General features: G+C 40.4%; 1 protein-coding gene across 2 annotated transcripts in view; it reads left to right on the forward strand.

Moving 5' to 3' along the window:
* The window catches only part of TTLL1 (tubulin tyrosine ligase like 1), a 932,005-nt gene that overhangs the window by 303,778 nt on the left and 613,135 nt on the right, over positions 1 to 15,092 (forward strand). For both annotated transcript variants that reach the window (XM_044087529.1, XM_044087530.1), the window contains exon 4: positions 11,000 to 11,134. In XM_044087529.1, coding sequence (XP_043943464.1) covers positions 11,000 to 11,134 — 135 coding nt within the window. The remainder of the gene's footprint in view (positions 1 to 10,999; positions 11,135 to 15,092) is intronic.

A 15,092-nucleotide genomic window follows, 5' to 3' on the forward strand; every position in this document is an offset into this window, starting at 1 on the left:
AATATATGATTCTTTACTTATCGTTAGTGAATGAGTGAGTTTAGGGAGACTGAATATATGATTCTTTACTTATCGTTAGTGAATGAGTGAGATTAGGGAGACTGAATATATGACTCTACTTATCGTTAGTGAATGAGTGAGTTTAGGGAGACTGAATATATGATTCTTTACTTATCGTTAGTGAATGAGTGAGTTTAGGGAGACTGGATATATGATTCTTTACTTATCGTTAGTGAATGAGTGAGTTTAGGGAGACTGGATATATGATTCTTTACTTATCGTTAGTGAATGAGTGAGATTAGGGAGACTGAATATATGACTCTACTTATCATTAGTGAATGAGTGAGTTTAGGGAGACTGAATATATGATTCTTTACTTATTGTTAGTGAATGAGTGAGTTTAGGGAGACTGAATATATGATTCTTTACTTATCGTTAGTGAATGAGTGAGTTTAGGGAGACTGGATATATGATTCTTTACTTATCGTTAGTGAATGAGTGAGTTTAGGGAGACTGAATAGCTGGTTTGCCTTCCTTGCTTTGGGAAGGAAAAGATTGTTAGCCATGTAGCTACCTTGGTCTCTGCTTACTCATCTGAGAGTTTAAATGTTGAACCTGCATTATATGAGTATACTACATTTAGTAGAACAATCACAAATCGAATGTAAATTGATTTAAAAAGATTGAAAATCAAATGATATAATAAATAAACAGATAACATATTTTTTGCAGTGGGCAAGCCTCTCCTGCACCCCCATATGTAGGAGTTGTACATCGCACCCCCCTGCTACCTATATATACTAACTCGGAGCTTGCACAACCACGGGGAAAGTGCAAATTCCCAATCCCCGCTGTATTGCAATCTCTCACTGCAGTACTGCCAGCACTCTGCGATTAAATTAAATTGCTTGTACCAGCATTACAAATATTCAATATTCTGAAAGCTCTAACAAAGGTTTGGTTCCCATAAGTAAATAAATTATTTATTTGTATTTGTTGACTGGGGAAATCTGACTGGGGCAGAGCCCGTTTTCATCTGAGGCACTGGAAGAAAAGCTCTGCCACACAACATTTACATTAAGTGAATTTCAGACAGTTCTCACAAAAAACAATTAAATTTCTCATGAAACAACAAACATAATTACAAGACAGGTGTATACAGTGAAGTATTTACATCAATAATTATAAGTCTATACAGTTGTTCCAGCTGTAAAATCTTACAGAAGTAAATCTGTTGATACTGCAGAAGGGAAAACATTATTGTCAAGAAGTTTAGTGTTTTTACACTTCAGTAAAGAAAGCTTTGCAAGGAGTTCAAGGTACTTAATGAAGTATGTTATAAAATTACGTAAGAAGGGAGATTTTAGTATTGCATAAGTTTTTAAAAAATGTAAGAGATACAATGAAGTAAGTTATAAAATTATGTAGAAGGGGAGGGGAGCTAGTAATAGCAGATGACCGAAAGAGCATGGTATATGACTGGTTTATAACTTGGGTATACAGGAGATGCATGAGAGGAGTAGAGAGGTGGATGGGGCAGTTAGACAAAGAGCAAGATGAGAATTGTTGTTTTAAGAGGTGTGTGTGTGAAAAGGGATGTATTGATTGAAGTTCAGGAGGAAACGTTTTTAGGGGTGTAATGATTCAAGCAGAGAGGGCAAAAAGTAATGGTAGGCAATGAGAAGTTTGTGCTTTCACTAGAGGTCTCAGTCTGGTGATGAACATGAGCATGACCAGGATTGGGTAAGTTATTGTTTGAGCTGGATTTTATAGCTTCGAAATACAGATGGTGTTCCAGAGTTTGAAGTTGTCGCAGTAATATATTGAGTCCCCCAATGCTTTAGTAGTGCTTAATAGAAATCTATCACCAGAACGTATGTCCCTTGTGGGGGTGTAGGGCAATAATATGTTTTTAGTGCAGGGCATTTTTCAAGAAAATATATCTGTTTGTATGTCATAACTAGCTTGAGAGTAGGTTATGTAGTTGTTAAGCTCTAATCGCTTGGCAGTGGTGAGCTCGATGTGCAGTGTTGTAGCAAATTTATCTACTTTTCTGTAACATGCTAGTTTGGATTTTAGTGTAGATTTTAGATTTGTAAAGATAGGTGAGGCATTCAAGAGGTTTGGAAGCAAAATAGGATGTGTCTAGGGTTTTTCTAGATATTCTAAATATTAATTTGTTTCTGAAATGTATCGTTATAATTTGCTTAATGTTAATGTATTATATGCTTACCTCTAAATTGTTACATATGTTTTGTGCCTCAGTTTTTAAGTACTACTTTAACCTGAAAAAAAAGGTCTTTGGGGATGAGTGTCCTGTCCAGTGTGAGGAATGGAAAAGGGACAGGAGGGAGGTAACTCATTGCGTTTTACAGAATGTTTTGGTCAAAGGCTGTGCCAGCAGTGACATAGATGCTTCCAGTGCTTGCTTCAGTGCTGTGTCCTGTGTGCCATGACCACTTAGTCTTTGGTTCACACATTTGCCAAGCATCAGTATTCTCTTGACTGCAGCCCTAAGAGTTGGCCCTCCTCTTGACCCTCACAGCTTTAGGACTCAGCTGTCTGAAACTTTGGCGTTTTGTCTGTCTTTCAGCTGCTTTCACATTGATGGATTTACTGGCTGGGATTCAGCCCAGCTGTAGACTCATCAAGAAGGATCCTTGATATTCGATAAAACAAATGCATTCCTACATATCATTAGATCTTCATGGGGACCTACCTAGGTTGGTCTTGGATATCATCCCCCTGTTTCTGCTGTAGTTGGATGGCACTTGCTTTTATTTCCAATATGGTTGGATGGCACTTGTATTTATTTCTGATGTAGTTGGACAGCACCTCTATTGATTTCTGCTATTGTTGGATGGTGCCTGTATTTATTTCTGCTGTTGTTGGATGGTGCCTGTATTTACTTCCGCTGTAGATGGATGGCACCTGTACTTATTTCTGCTGTAATTGGATGGCACCTGGATTTATTTCTGATTATAGCTGGATGACACTTGTTTTTATTTCTGCTGTAGTTGGATGGCACCTGTATCTATTTCCGATGTAGCTGGATGGCACCTGTACTTATTTCTGCTGTAGTTGGATGGCGCCTGTATTTACTTCCGCTGTAGCTGGATGGCACCTGTATTTATTTCTGATGTAGTTGGATGATACCTGTACCTGGATGTTGGATGGTGCCTGTATTTACTTCTTCTGTTGTTGGATGGCACCTGGATTTATTTCCAATGTAGTTGAATGGCACCTATATTTATTTCTGCTGTAGTTGGATGGCACCTGTATTTATTTCCGATGTAGTTGGATGGCACCTGTATTTATTTCCAATGTAGTTGGATGGCACCTGTACTTCTGCTGTAGTTGGATGGCACCTGTATTTTTTTCTGATGTAGTTAGATGTCACCTGTATTTATTTCTGCTGTAGATGGATGGCACCTGTATTTATTTCCAATGTAGTTGGATGGCACCTGTACTTCTGTAGTTGGATGGCACCTGTATTTTTTTCTGCTGTAGTTGGATGGCACCTGTATTTATTTCCAATGTAGCTGGATGGCACCTGTATTTATTTCCAATGTAGTTGGATGGCACCTGTATTTATTTCTGCTGTAGTTGGATGACACCTGTATTTATTTCCACTATAGTTGGATGGCACCTATATTTATTTCTAATGTAGTTGGATGGTGCCTGTATTTATTTCCGCTGTAGTTGGATGGCACCTGTATTTATTTCTGCTGTAGTTGGATGGCACCTGTATTTATTTCTCCTGTAGTTGGATGGTGCCTGTATTTATTTCCGCTGTAGTTGGATGGCACCTGTACTTATTTCTGCTGTAGTTGGATGGCACCTGTATTTATTTCTGCTGTAGTTGGATGGCACCTGTATTTATTTCTGCTGTAGCTGGATGGCACCTGTATTTATTTCTGCTGTAGTTAGATGGCACCTGTACTTATTTCTGCTGTAGTTAGATGGCACCTATACTTATTTCTGCTGTAGTTGGACGGTGCCTGTATTTAATTTCCGCTGTAGTTGTATGGCACCTGTATTTATGTCTGCTGTAGTTGGATGGCACCTGTACTTATTTCTTCTATAGTTGGATGGCACCTCTATTGACTTTTGCTATTGTTGGATGGTGCCTGTATTTATTTCTGCTGCTGTTGGATGGCGTTTGTATTTACTTCCGCTGTAGCTGGATGGCACCTGTACTTATTTCTGCTGTAGTTGGATGGCACCTCGATTTATTTCTGATTATAGTTGGATGACACCTGTTTTTATTTCTGCTGTAGTTTGATGGCGCCTGTATTTATTTCTGCTGTAGTTGGGTGCCACCTGTATTTATTTCTGCTGTAGTTGGATGGCACCTGTACTTCTGCTGTATTTGGATGTCACCAGTATTTATTTCCACTGTAGGTGGATGGCACCTATATTGATTTCTGCTGTAGCTGGATGGCACCTGTACTTATTTCTGCTGTAGTTGGATGGCACCTGTACTTATTTCTGCTGTAGTTGGATGGCACCTGTATTTATTTCCAATGTAGCTGGATGGCACCTGTATTTATTTCCAATGTAGTTGGATGGCACCTGTATTTATTTCTGCTGTAGTTGGATGACACCTGTATTTATTTCCACTATAGTAGGATGGCACCTATATTTATTTCTAATATAGTTGGATGGTGCCTGTATTTATTTCCGCTGTAGTTGGATGGCACCTGTATTTATTTCTGCTGTAGTTGGATGGCACCTGTATTTATTTCTCCTGTAGTTGGATGGTGCCTGTATTTATTTCCGCTGTAGTTGGATGGCACCTGTACTTATTTCTGCTGTAGTTGGATGGCACCTGTATTTATTTCTGCTGTAGTTGGATGGCACCTGTATTTATTTCTGCTGTAGTTGGATGGCACCTGTATTTATTTCTGCTGTAGCTGGATGGCACCTGTATTTATTTCTGCTGTAGTTAGATGGCACCTGTACTTATTTCTGCTGTAGTTAGATGGCACCTATACTTATTTCTGCTGTAGTTGGACAGTGCCTGTATTTAATTTCCGCTGTAGTTGTATGGCACCTGTATTTATGTCTGCTGTAGTTGGATGGCACCTGTACTTATTTCTTCTATAGTTGGATGGCACCTCTATTGACTTTTGCTATTGTTGGATGGTGCCTGTATTTATTTCTGCTGCTGTTGGATGGCGCTTGTATTTACTTCCGCTGTAGCTGGATGGCACCTGTACTTATTTCTGCTGTAGTTGGATGGCACCTCGATTTATTTCTGATTATAGTTGGATGACACCTGTTTTTATTTCTGCTGTAGTTGGATGGCGCCTGTATTTATTTCTGCTGTAGCTGGATGGCACCTGTACCTATTTCTGCTGTAGTTGGGTGCCACCTGTATTTATTTCTGCTGTAGTTGGATGGCACCTGTACTTCTGCTGTATTTGGATGTCACCAGTATTTATTTCCACTGTAGGTGGATGGCACCTATATTGATTTCTGCTGTAGCTGGATGGCACCTGTACTTATTTCTGCTGTAGTTGGATGGCACCTGTATTCATTTTTGCTGCTGTTAGATGGTGCCAGTATTTACTTCCACTGTTGTTGGATGGCACCTGTATTTAATTCCAATATAGTTGGATGGCACCTGTATTTATTTTTCCTGTAGTTGGATGGCACCTGTATTTATTTCCGATGTAGTTGGATGGCACTTGTACTTCTGCTGTAGTTGGATGGCACCTGTACTTATTTCTGCTGTAGTTGGATGGCACCTGTACTTATTTCTGCTGTAGTTGGATGGCACTTCTATTGATTTCTATTATTGTTGGATGGTGCCTGTATTTATTTCTGCTGTTGTTGGATGGCACCTGTATTTACTTCTGATGTAGCTGGATGGCACCTGTACTTATTTCCATTGTAGTTGGATAACACCTGTACTTATCTCCGCTGTAGTTGGATAGCACCTGTACCTATTTCTGCTGTAGTTGGATGGCGCCTGTATTTCTTCTGTAGTTGGATGGCACCTGTATTTATTTCCGATGTAGTTGGATGGTACCTGTATTTATTTCTGCTGTAGTTGATTGACACCTGTATTTATTTCCGATGTAGTTGGATGGCACATGTACTTCTGCTGTATTTGGATGTCACTTGTATTTATTTCCACTGTAGTTGGATGGCACCTATATTGATTTCTGATGTAGCTGGATGGCACTTGTATTGATTTCTAATGTAGTTGGATGGCACCTGTACTCATTTCTGTTGTAGTTAGATGGCACCTGTACTTATTTCTGCTGTAGTTGGATGGCACCTGTACTTATTTCTGCTGTAGTTGGATGGCACCTGTATTTATTTCCACTGTAGCTGGATGGCACCTGTATTTATTTCTGCTGTAGTTGGATGGCACCTGTACTTATTTCTGCTGTAGTTGGATGGCGCCTGTATTTAATTCTGCTGTAGTTAGATGGCACCTGTATTTATTTATGCTGTTGTTGGATGGCAACTCTATTGATTTCCGATGTAGTTAGATGGCACCTGTATTTATTTCTTCTGTAGTTAGATGACACCTGTATTTATTTCTTCTGTAGTTGGATGGTGCCTGTATTTATTTCTGCTGTAGTTGGATGGCACCTGTATTTATTTCCCCTGTAGCTGGATGGCACCTGTATTTATTTCCGGTGTAGATGGATAGCACCTGTATTTATTTCTGCTGTAGCTGGATGGTACCTGTACTTATTTCTGCTGTAGTTGGATGGCACCTGTACTTATTTCTGATGTAGTTGGATGGCATATGTATTTATTTCCACTGTAGCTGGATGGCACCTGTATTTATTTCTGCTGCAGTTGGATGGGGCCCTTATTTAATTCTGCTGTAGTAGGATGGCACGTCTATTTTAATTTCCGATGTAGTTGGATGGCACCTGTATTTATTTCTGCTGTAGTTGGATGGTGCCTGTATTTATTTCTGCTGTAGTTGGATGGCACCTGTATTTATTTCCCCTGTAGCTGGATGGCACCTGTATTTATTTCCCTTGTAGCTGGATGGCACCTGTATTTATTTCCGGTGTAGCTGGATAGCACCTGTATTTAATTCTGCTGTAGCTGGATGGTACCTGTACTTATTTCTGATGTAGTTGGATGGCATCTGTATTTATTTCCGCTGTAGCTGGATGGCACCTAAATTTATTTCCTCTGTAGCTGGATGACACCAGTATTTATTTCCGCTGCATTTGGATGGCGCCTGTATTTATTTCTGATGTAGCTGGAATGCACATGTATTTATTTCTGCTGTAGTTGGATGGCACCTGTACTTGGTTCCTCTGTAGCTGGATGGCACCTGTATTTATATCTGCTGCAGCTGGATGGCACCTGTATTTATTTCCATTATAGCTGGATGGCACCTGTATTTAGCACCTGCTGTTGTAGTTCCCTGCACGTCCGGCAAAAGTATATTTGTACATAACTTGTAAACAGTGTCTATGTCAAATCTTAATTGTATTTCTTGATTTGCAAGAATTATGCTCTTTTTGTGGTAGGAGTGATATTGGACCCAGGAATTTGGCATGCTTCCCTAATGCAGATCATGACATTATGGCATGTGAAAAGGATCTTGACACACCTGTGGTGTGCTCTGATCGTATCTTGTAACCATATACGAGAAACAGGTGCTGCCCTGAACCTTTACACAGAGTCATAATGGGTTCCATCACATGCATACTAATGGAATTGCATTATGTATGAAGGGATTATTCTGCCAGTAAAAAGGCAGACAGGGATATCAGATTTCAGACATCATCTTTGGATCTGTATAGGGATATGGGTGAGTATGGGCTGCTAAGGCAGAATGGCTTCCATATACATGAAGGCAGTTCACAGGATCAACCATAACAGTATTTCTGTATGGATATGTGGCATACATTTGCAGGAGGAGGGTGATGTATGCTCTAACACTTTACAGTAGCAGCAGCTATGTGGTGCAATGCGCAGTATTGTGTGCCTGGTTGAGATAGGTACTTGTCAGACATTGGGTGTCTTGAGGCTTGGCTACAGTACTGTCTGGTAAACAGTTTACGAGGGAAGGGAGAGAGATGGAATGTACCCAGTCATGAATAGGCATGTTGTACTGAGAAGGCAGGGAGGAAGTCTAGTACTGGCAAGAAGTGATGCCGTTTGATGGTTTATACCACCACAGAGATCAAAGGAGAATGCAGTATACAAGAACAATTAGGCATAGTTGTACAAAATTTAGAAAAACACATTGGAAAAAATGCAGTACATGGAGAGAAGTCAGCAGAGTACTGGTAAAAGATTGGGACATAAGAAGTCGACCCTACCAGCAAAGAGCTTGCTCATCTTTCTTATCACAGAAGAGGTGGTAAACTCCTAGATATGCAGTAGAGTTCATCATATACAGAGATTTCTCCATACACCACACAGTAAAGTGTGGCTGGCACATTACCCTGCCATAATTCTGCACGCACAGTACCACTGTGGGTGCATGACATTGTGATGCCATCTTACAGGGCACACTGGTCTTTTTGGGTGTGTTCTGTCGGTTTATACCAGCCTCAGAGTTTGGGAGAGCTCTGTAAATGGGTCTTTTGAAACTGGGAATAGGGGCGGTTTCTGCCAGTGAAGACTGCACACTTTCTCATTTGCAGATATCATATAAGTTAACATTGAACCTCAATGTAAAATGCCCAGGTTTTAGGTTGTGGCTTGCTTGTCCATAGTTTTTTTTCTTTTTTTAAGTATTTTTTTTTTTGTTTTGCTTTTAATAGAACAAATAGGAACATATAAAGTGAAAGAACAACAAAGTATAATTTAAACAAAACACAATTCAATAACGGTAAAAGAAGAAACATGCATATCCAGCTGTTTACAAAAGTACATAACCCAGCAGTTCGCATATTAATGAGCAGCTATCAAAGTAGGGCAAGAGGTGACTTTAAACATAACTTGCCTAAGTTACTAGGCAAACTGTACTCTACTACTGTAACTGTTGAATAAACATTTCCGGCGTTGGGGGAGGCTGTTGAACACACCTGCTTGCTTAAAAGAGAAAAAAGATGTTGCCAAGATGATGGAGTAAGACTTTCTCCAGGTGTTCTATGGAAGACATGTTTTCTCTTTCCATTGTGTAACACATAAATGTTTGATAACACATGCAAGGATGCAGTGACATTCAAAGTTTAGACATATAGCTGATTTGGCATTTGTTAATATACTACAAATCCAAAACCACCAACCAAGGATAACAGACATCCCAAAGACAGCATGAAGTTTCCTTGTCAAAAAATCCCATTATACCATGACCCCCCATTAATATTCCAAAACATGCACGCTGATTGGCCAGCATGCACGTTGCAAATCGACTTATACTAATGGGAAAAGGTCCGGTCGCCCGGACTTTTTCCATTAGTATAAGTCTTTTTTAAAACACTGTCTCGCTATGTTAATGGAGTTTAACATAGTGAGACAGGTTTAAAAAAAGCAACGGAGATCTCTGTTGCTTATTTTAAAGCTGTCTCGGTATGTTAAACCCATTTAACATAGCGAGACAGTTTGTAAAAAGCAATGGAGATCTTGCTTTCTCTGTTGCTTTTTTCAAAACTGTCTCGCTATGTTAAATGGGTTTAACATAGCAAGACAGCTTTAAAATAAGCAACAGAGATTCTCCGTTGCTTATTTTAAAGCTGTCTTGCTATGTTAAACCCATTTAACATAGCGAAACACTAAAAAGCAACGGAGATCTTGCTTTCTCCGTTGCTTTTGCCCACAGCTCTGATGTACTGCGTAGGCATACGCATGTGCAGTACATCAGAACTGCCGCAGAATACCAGACAGCTGCGGAAGGGCAGCAAGAAGGCATTATACAATGCCATTATTTAAGAAAAGTAATTATTTTTTTTCTTAAATAATGTCATTGTATAATAGCTATATCCCACGCCTGGGTGTGGGTAATGCTGGATTTACCCACGGTTGGCTTTGTTTGGTCCCTCGGGCTTCACCCTTGTGACCAAACCACGCCAACCGTGGGTAAATCCAGCATTATCCACACCCAGGCGTGGGATATTGCTATAATAACTACTGAGCTTAGGACAACCCCAGAACAAATGGAGGTTGTTTGCACTATCCTGATCCACATCTCCAGTGCTTGCAGGTTTGGTACATACCTGATTTAAATTGTCAGCACAGTGTGAGACACCATCTGAATAAGATCCTCCATTGTTATTCATGATACCTAGGTTACATTTTAAGTTTACTTGGTCCCATTGGCCCACAAATTAACATGTTCTTGCACTACCCATTTTCTCGCCATAAGACATTTCAGAGTAGCAGCTTCTGATTCCCAAAAATCCCTGTACATCAGGCACATAGCTCTGCGATTCTCCAGTAGCTGAAACAACTCTCGGAATCCCACAGCTTTTTTTTTTTAAGTTCTTTTGGACTACAGCATTGTGTAATCAGTTATAACGGGCTTTAGAATCTGGCAACTTGTTCTGCTTTTATGTACAAGCATTAGCTTAGAAAGTGTAGGGTAACACTTTTACAAGGAATGGTAAGCTGTAGAGCAAGTGATATGAAATAACTCTCCAGGACCTGTGTTTTCATGATTCATTGTTTACTTTAAATTTTAATTTACACAGCATATGAAACGCAAGTGTGGATCTTAATATATAGTTTGACAGGCACATTTGTGAATGTCATATTTAAGCATCTTGTGTTATTTTGATACAATCTTGTTTGTGAAAATGGATTTTAACATAATTGGATGCAGGTTTAAAATACTTAACTAATTGGAAATATTGACACTGCTGTTTTTCTAATGCTGAAACAGAGTTTTAAGGAGCAAATGCTTATAATACATACAGAAGTAAGTGAACGTCAGCAGTGAGTAAACATGGAAAGTGTACTTTGTACTACTTGAATTTAAATACAAGTAATTGCTTGCATTTAACTCATAACCTCTTTGTTTTGTTTGCAGTTACTTAAACTGATATTGTACCTTTTGGTCTAGGTTTATTCCTCAGCCATCAAAGGAAGCTTACGTCATCTCTCTCTACATTGACAACCCACTGCTGATTGGTGGAAAGAAATTTGATCTGCGTTTGTATGTGCTAGTGACCACATATCGTCCATTGAAGTGTTACATGTAAGCATCATATTTTCTGGGTTTATCAGGGAAACATTGAGCAGTGTTGCAGTGTTCAGTGGTGGTCACGTGTACTCTGCACTGGTTTGCTTCATTAATAAGTAGCAGATTTAATTAATAAGTAGCACATTTAAAACTTGGTGCTTTTTGTTTTATTTTATAAATGAACTGTACACAATTTTTAGAATACTTACATTTGGTAGGGTCAAGAACATTACTTTGTAAGTTGTTTTTAGCTTCTCATGCAGACACTGCATGATAAACAGTGATGTGGATTAATTTGCTTAAAAAAAAAAGAAAGATTGATGTTAAATTAGCACAGAAAAGAATAGGTGAATAGAGGTCTAAAACAAAGTAGTGAAATAAATATAAAACTAACTGCTGAAGAAATAAGTATAAAACTAACTGCTGAATATGACTCTCTAAGACTTGGTTTCGCTGGAGACAATCTTCCCCCTCCCCTCTCCTGAAGGGAGGCATCATTTTTGCTTCACCCAAAACAGCAAATTATATTAGAAAAAATATATTTATAGAGTGAGTGTTTGGCATTAGAAGAGTATCCAAAGCTTGCTCAGAGACCATGAAAGTTAAAAAAAAAAATGAGGCCTTTAACTAAAATGTAAACTGGTTGACTAGCAGGAGGATCACACAAGGACTTTTTTAAGTTAGCCCTTAAATAATGTGGGTTTTACTATAGTGCATCACCACATTTTTGTTTAAATACTGTTTATAATGATGATACATTGTTCTTGATGGCATTTGACCAGTGACATTTATTCTAGGTGCACACCCCCTCATGCAGCCATCTGCTTAAAATAATCAACTCAAAGACCCTTGCATCTTGGAGGGGAGGGAAATGCCCCCTCATGTTGATGTCTGCTGATAATCTACAGACGTTCATTGTGTTTCACTGTTGCAGTCCTAACCAATGGGTTATCCGGCTCTCTGTAGCCCTCAATTGGCCAGAATACCAAAGGTAAGTAAAAATGACACTGGCTACCTCCTTTTGTATCAGATTTCCTGACGTCCTTTACAACCAATGACAAAAGGAGGCAGCTGACGTCACTTCCTCAGTCTTCCTTGCCGCGGAGCCTGAAGCATACGCATTTCTTGCACGAGTGCTGTTTGGCAGTTTATCTTTTTTGGTTTCCGACTACAAAGTTGAAGTCAACTACAGCTAAGTACCCCGTTGGAGATCCTCGTTTCTTGCCTTAACGAATGTCAGAAAAGGTTAATAATTGTCTTACCTGTGGAAAGCAGATTCCCCGTAGAGATTTTCATTCCTATTGTATTATTTGTTTAGGCCTTGACTATGACATTCCTAATTGTGAGCTCTGTGCTTCCTTTAATCTGCGTACTATTCATCGTCGTAAACATTTTGAAGTTTGGCCTAAGTTTGTCGGTATGGCGTCCACTGGTCTTCAGACTTCGGATATCCCAAAGAAACATAAGGATAAGGACCAGGACAGGCTTCCGAAGGTCAAGTCTTCGGATGATGTTAAGTTGGTCGTCAGTCATGTGGTAGCCAGTGAGGCGCCTTTGCAGCCCCTGTAGGCTGCAGATTTTCAACTGCAGGCCTCGGTTGACACCATTTCAGAGGCCCCCAGTCCTCCGGCTTCCATTTTGCCTTCTGACCTTCCTCCTGTTGCCTGTCCAGCTGGATCCAGAGCCGCTAAGCTGACTCCAGTGTCTGAGGCCTCCAGTCTTCATTTCGACAGCAAGCTCATACCGACAACTTCAGCTGCAACTTCGGCGGTTGCCAGGCCTCCCGAGTTCTTCAGACTTGCAGGTAAATCTTCCAGTCGTAAGCCTGTGAAGAAACAGGTTCCAGTTTCCTCTCGTTCCCCTCATTCTCAAATGGTTAAAATGGCTGATGACCTTTTGACTCTTATTAGGGGTTCATAGCCTCCTCCCTCAAAAAAGAGGTAGGGATGTCCTTCTGGAGGTTTTGTCTTATTCAGGTTCTGATACTTCTAGCATTTCTGTTGATGAAGAAGTTGTTTCTCAGGCTTTCTCTCCTTTTGAGGATTTGTACGCAGAGGAGTCCATCCCTTCTGCTTCTCCTCCAGAAGATTTCTCTTTTGTTGATACTTTGAATGCTCTCAGGGAGCATTTTAAATGGGAAAGTCAGGATTGTCCCCTTGCTAAGAAAAGGATTAGGGAGTTTTTGGATTTGCCTCAGCATAAGCCTTTGGCTATTCCACCTGTGTTGGAAGTGGTTGATGTTTTTCTGGAAAATTTCTTGACTCCAAATTCGGTTCCTCCAGCTCCCAGGAAACCTGACTGGTACTATAGAGTCCCTGATTCTCATTTGTTTCTTTTCAGGAATCCGTTGGCTGATCCAGAGGTTATTTCTCAAGGTCCTAAAGGAGTTAAGGCCACTGTTACTAAAACTCCTGTTCCTTCTGACAGGGAATCTAGGAACCTAGATAGGTGGGGTAAAAAGGTTTATACCTCTGCTACTCTTGGTATTAGACCTTCTAATTGTCTTTTTCATATGCTGAAGTACCAGCAGCATACCTTGGAAGCTATTAAGTGTGCCTTTGTTGGCGGAGAGTAAGGATATGCAGGTTTTACTGAATTCTGCCAGTCTTGTCAATAAACATTCTTTACGTTGTGGTTTTGACATTCTAGAAGCCTCCTGTTAGGGCTACAGCTACTGGCTCTGTTATTAGAAGGCCTGCTTGGCTCAGGGAGCAGCCCCTACCAGAGCCTGTCATGGCTAAGCTTTTAGATGTACCTTTGCATAAGGACAGTCTTTTTGGCAGCAAAGCAGAGGAAGTGCTCTAGAAGATGGAAGACAAGGCCAAGTCTATGCAGACAGTTAAAGGCTTTCTGCAAGTTCAGCCTCCTTGCTTTAGCAGGAATTACCCTTCTAAGAGTTGGATGTTCCCTGATACCAGCAGAAAGAACCGTTCTAGGACTAGAGGTTACAAATCTTCTAGGGGGACAGGTGGCTACCCTCAAAGGTCTACGTGTTGGTGGGAAGTTCTAAGCCTGCATCTCAATCTAAACATTCTCAATGATTCTGTCCAACTTCTGCCTGTTCTTGCCTGCCCAGAGAGTCCTTTAGGGGGAAGGTTGGCCCTTTTTGCAAATATCTGGGCCACCATCATGGATGACAAATGGGTACTCAGAACTGTATCCCTAGGACACAAGTTTTCTTTCCACTCCTTTCCAGTACCCAAAGGATTCCCGGACGCTCCTCCAAACCAAAGGGCAGAAGTAGAAAAGCAAATTTTGTCTGTTACATCTGAGAACAATAGAATCAGTTCCTGCTCAGCAGGTAGGCCAGGGTTTCTATTCAGACTTTTCCTAGTTCCAAAAAAAAGAAGGCACCTGGTGTCCTATCCTAGATCTATTCATCCTGAACTCTTTCTTGATAATTCCAAAGTTCAGAATGCTCACTCTGCATCAGTTGCTTCCAATGTTGGAAAAGGATTCCTGGCTGGTAACGTTGGATCTCAAAGAAGCTTATCTGCCCATCCCTATCAGGGAAAGTTGCAGGCAATACCTTCGTTTCAGGGTGGGCAAGCAACATTATCAATTCTCTGTGCTGCCCTTTGGCTTATCTACTGCTCCCAGAGTTTTCACAAAGTGCCTGGCTCCAGTCATTGCTTTTTGCAGGCAGAAGAAAATTCAGATTTTTCTATACTTGGATGACTGTCTAATTCAAGCGAATTCTCAGGAACAGCTAAGGATCTAGAACTTGTAAAGACCCTTCTCTGTTCCCTGGGTAACACTCTCAATGAGGAAAAATCAAAAATGGTGCCATCCAAAGAGATAACATTCCTGGGAGCGAGTCTGAACACAGCCGCCCAGATGATATGTCTCACCCAGGAGAAGCAGGCAACTCTTTCAGTTTACTTCAAGGACTTGACAAGCCTGTCCCAGCTCCCTGCAAGGAAATACCTGCAAGCGCTGGGATTCATGGCATCTTGTATTCTCATGATTCCAT

This window comes from Protopterus annectens, chromosome 11.part0 (genome assembly GCF_019279795.1).
Source record: "Protopterus annectens isolate FY-2018-M chromosome 11.part0, PAN1.0, whole genome shotgun sequence".
Classification (NCBI taxonomy): Eukaryota; Metazoa; Chordata; order Ceratodontiformes; family Protopteridae; genus Protopterus; species Protopterus annectens.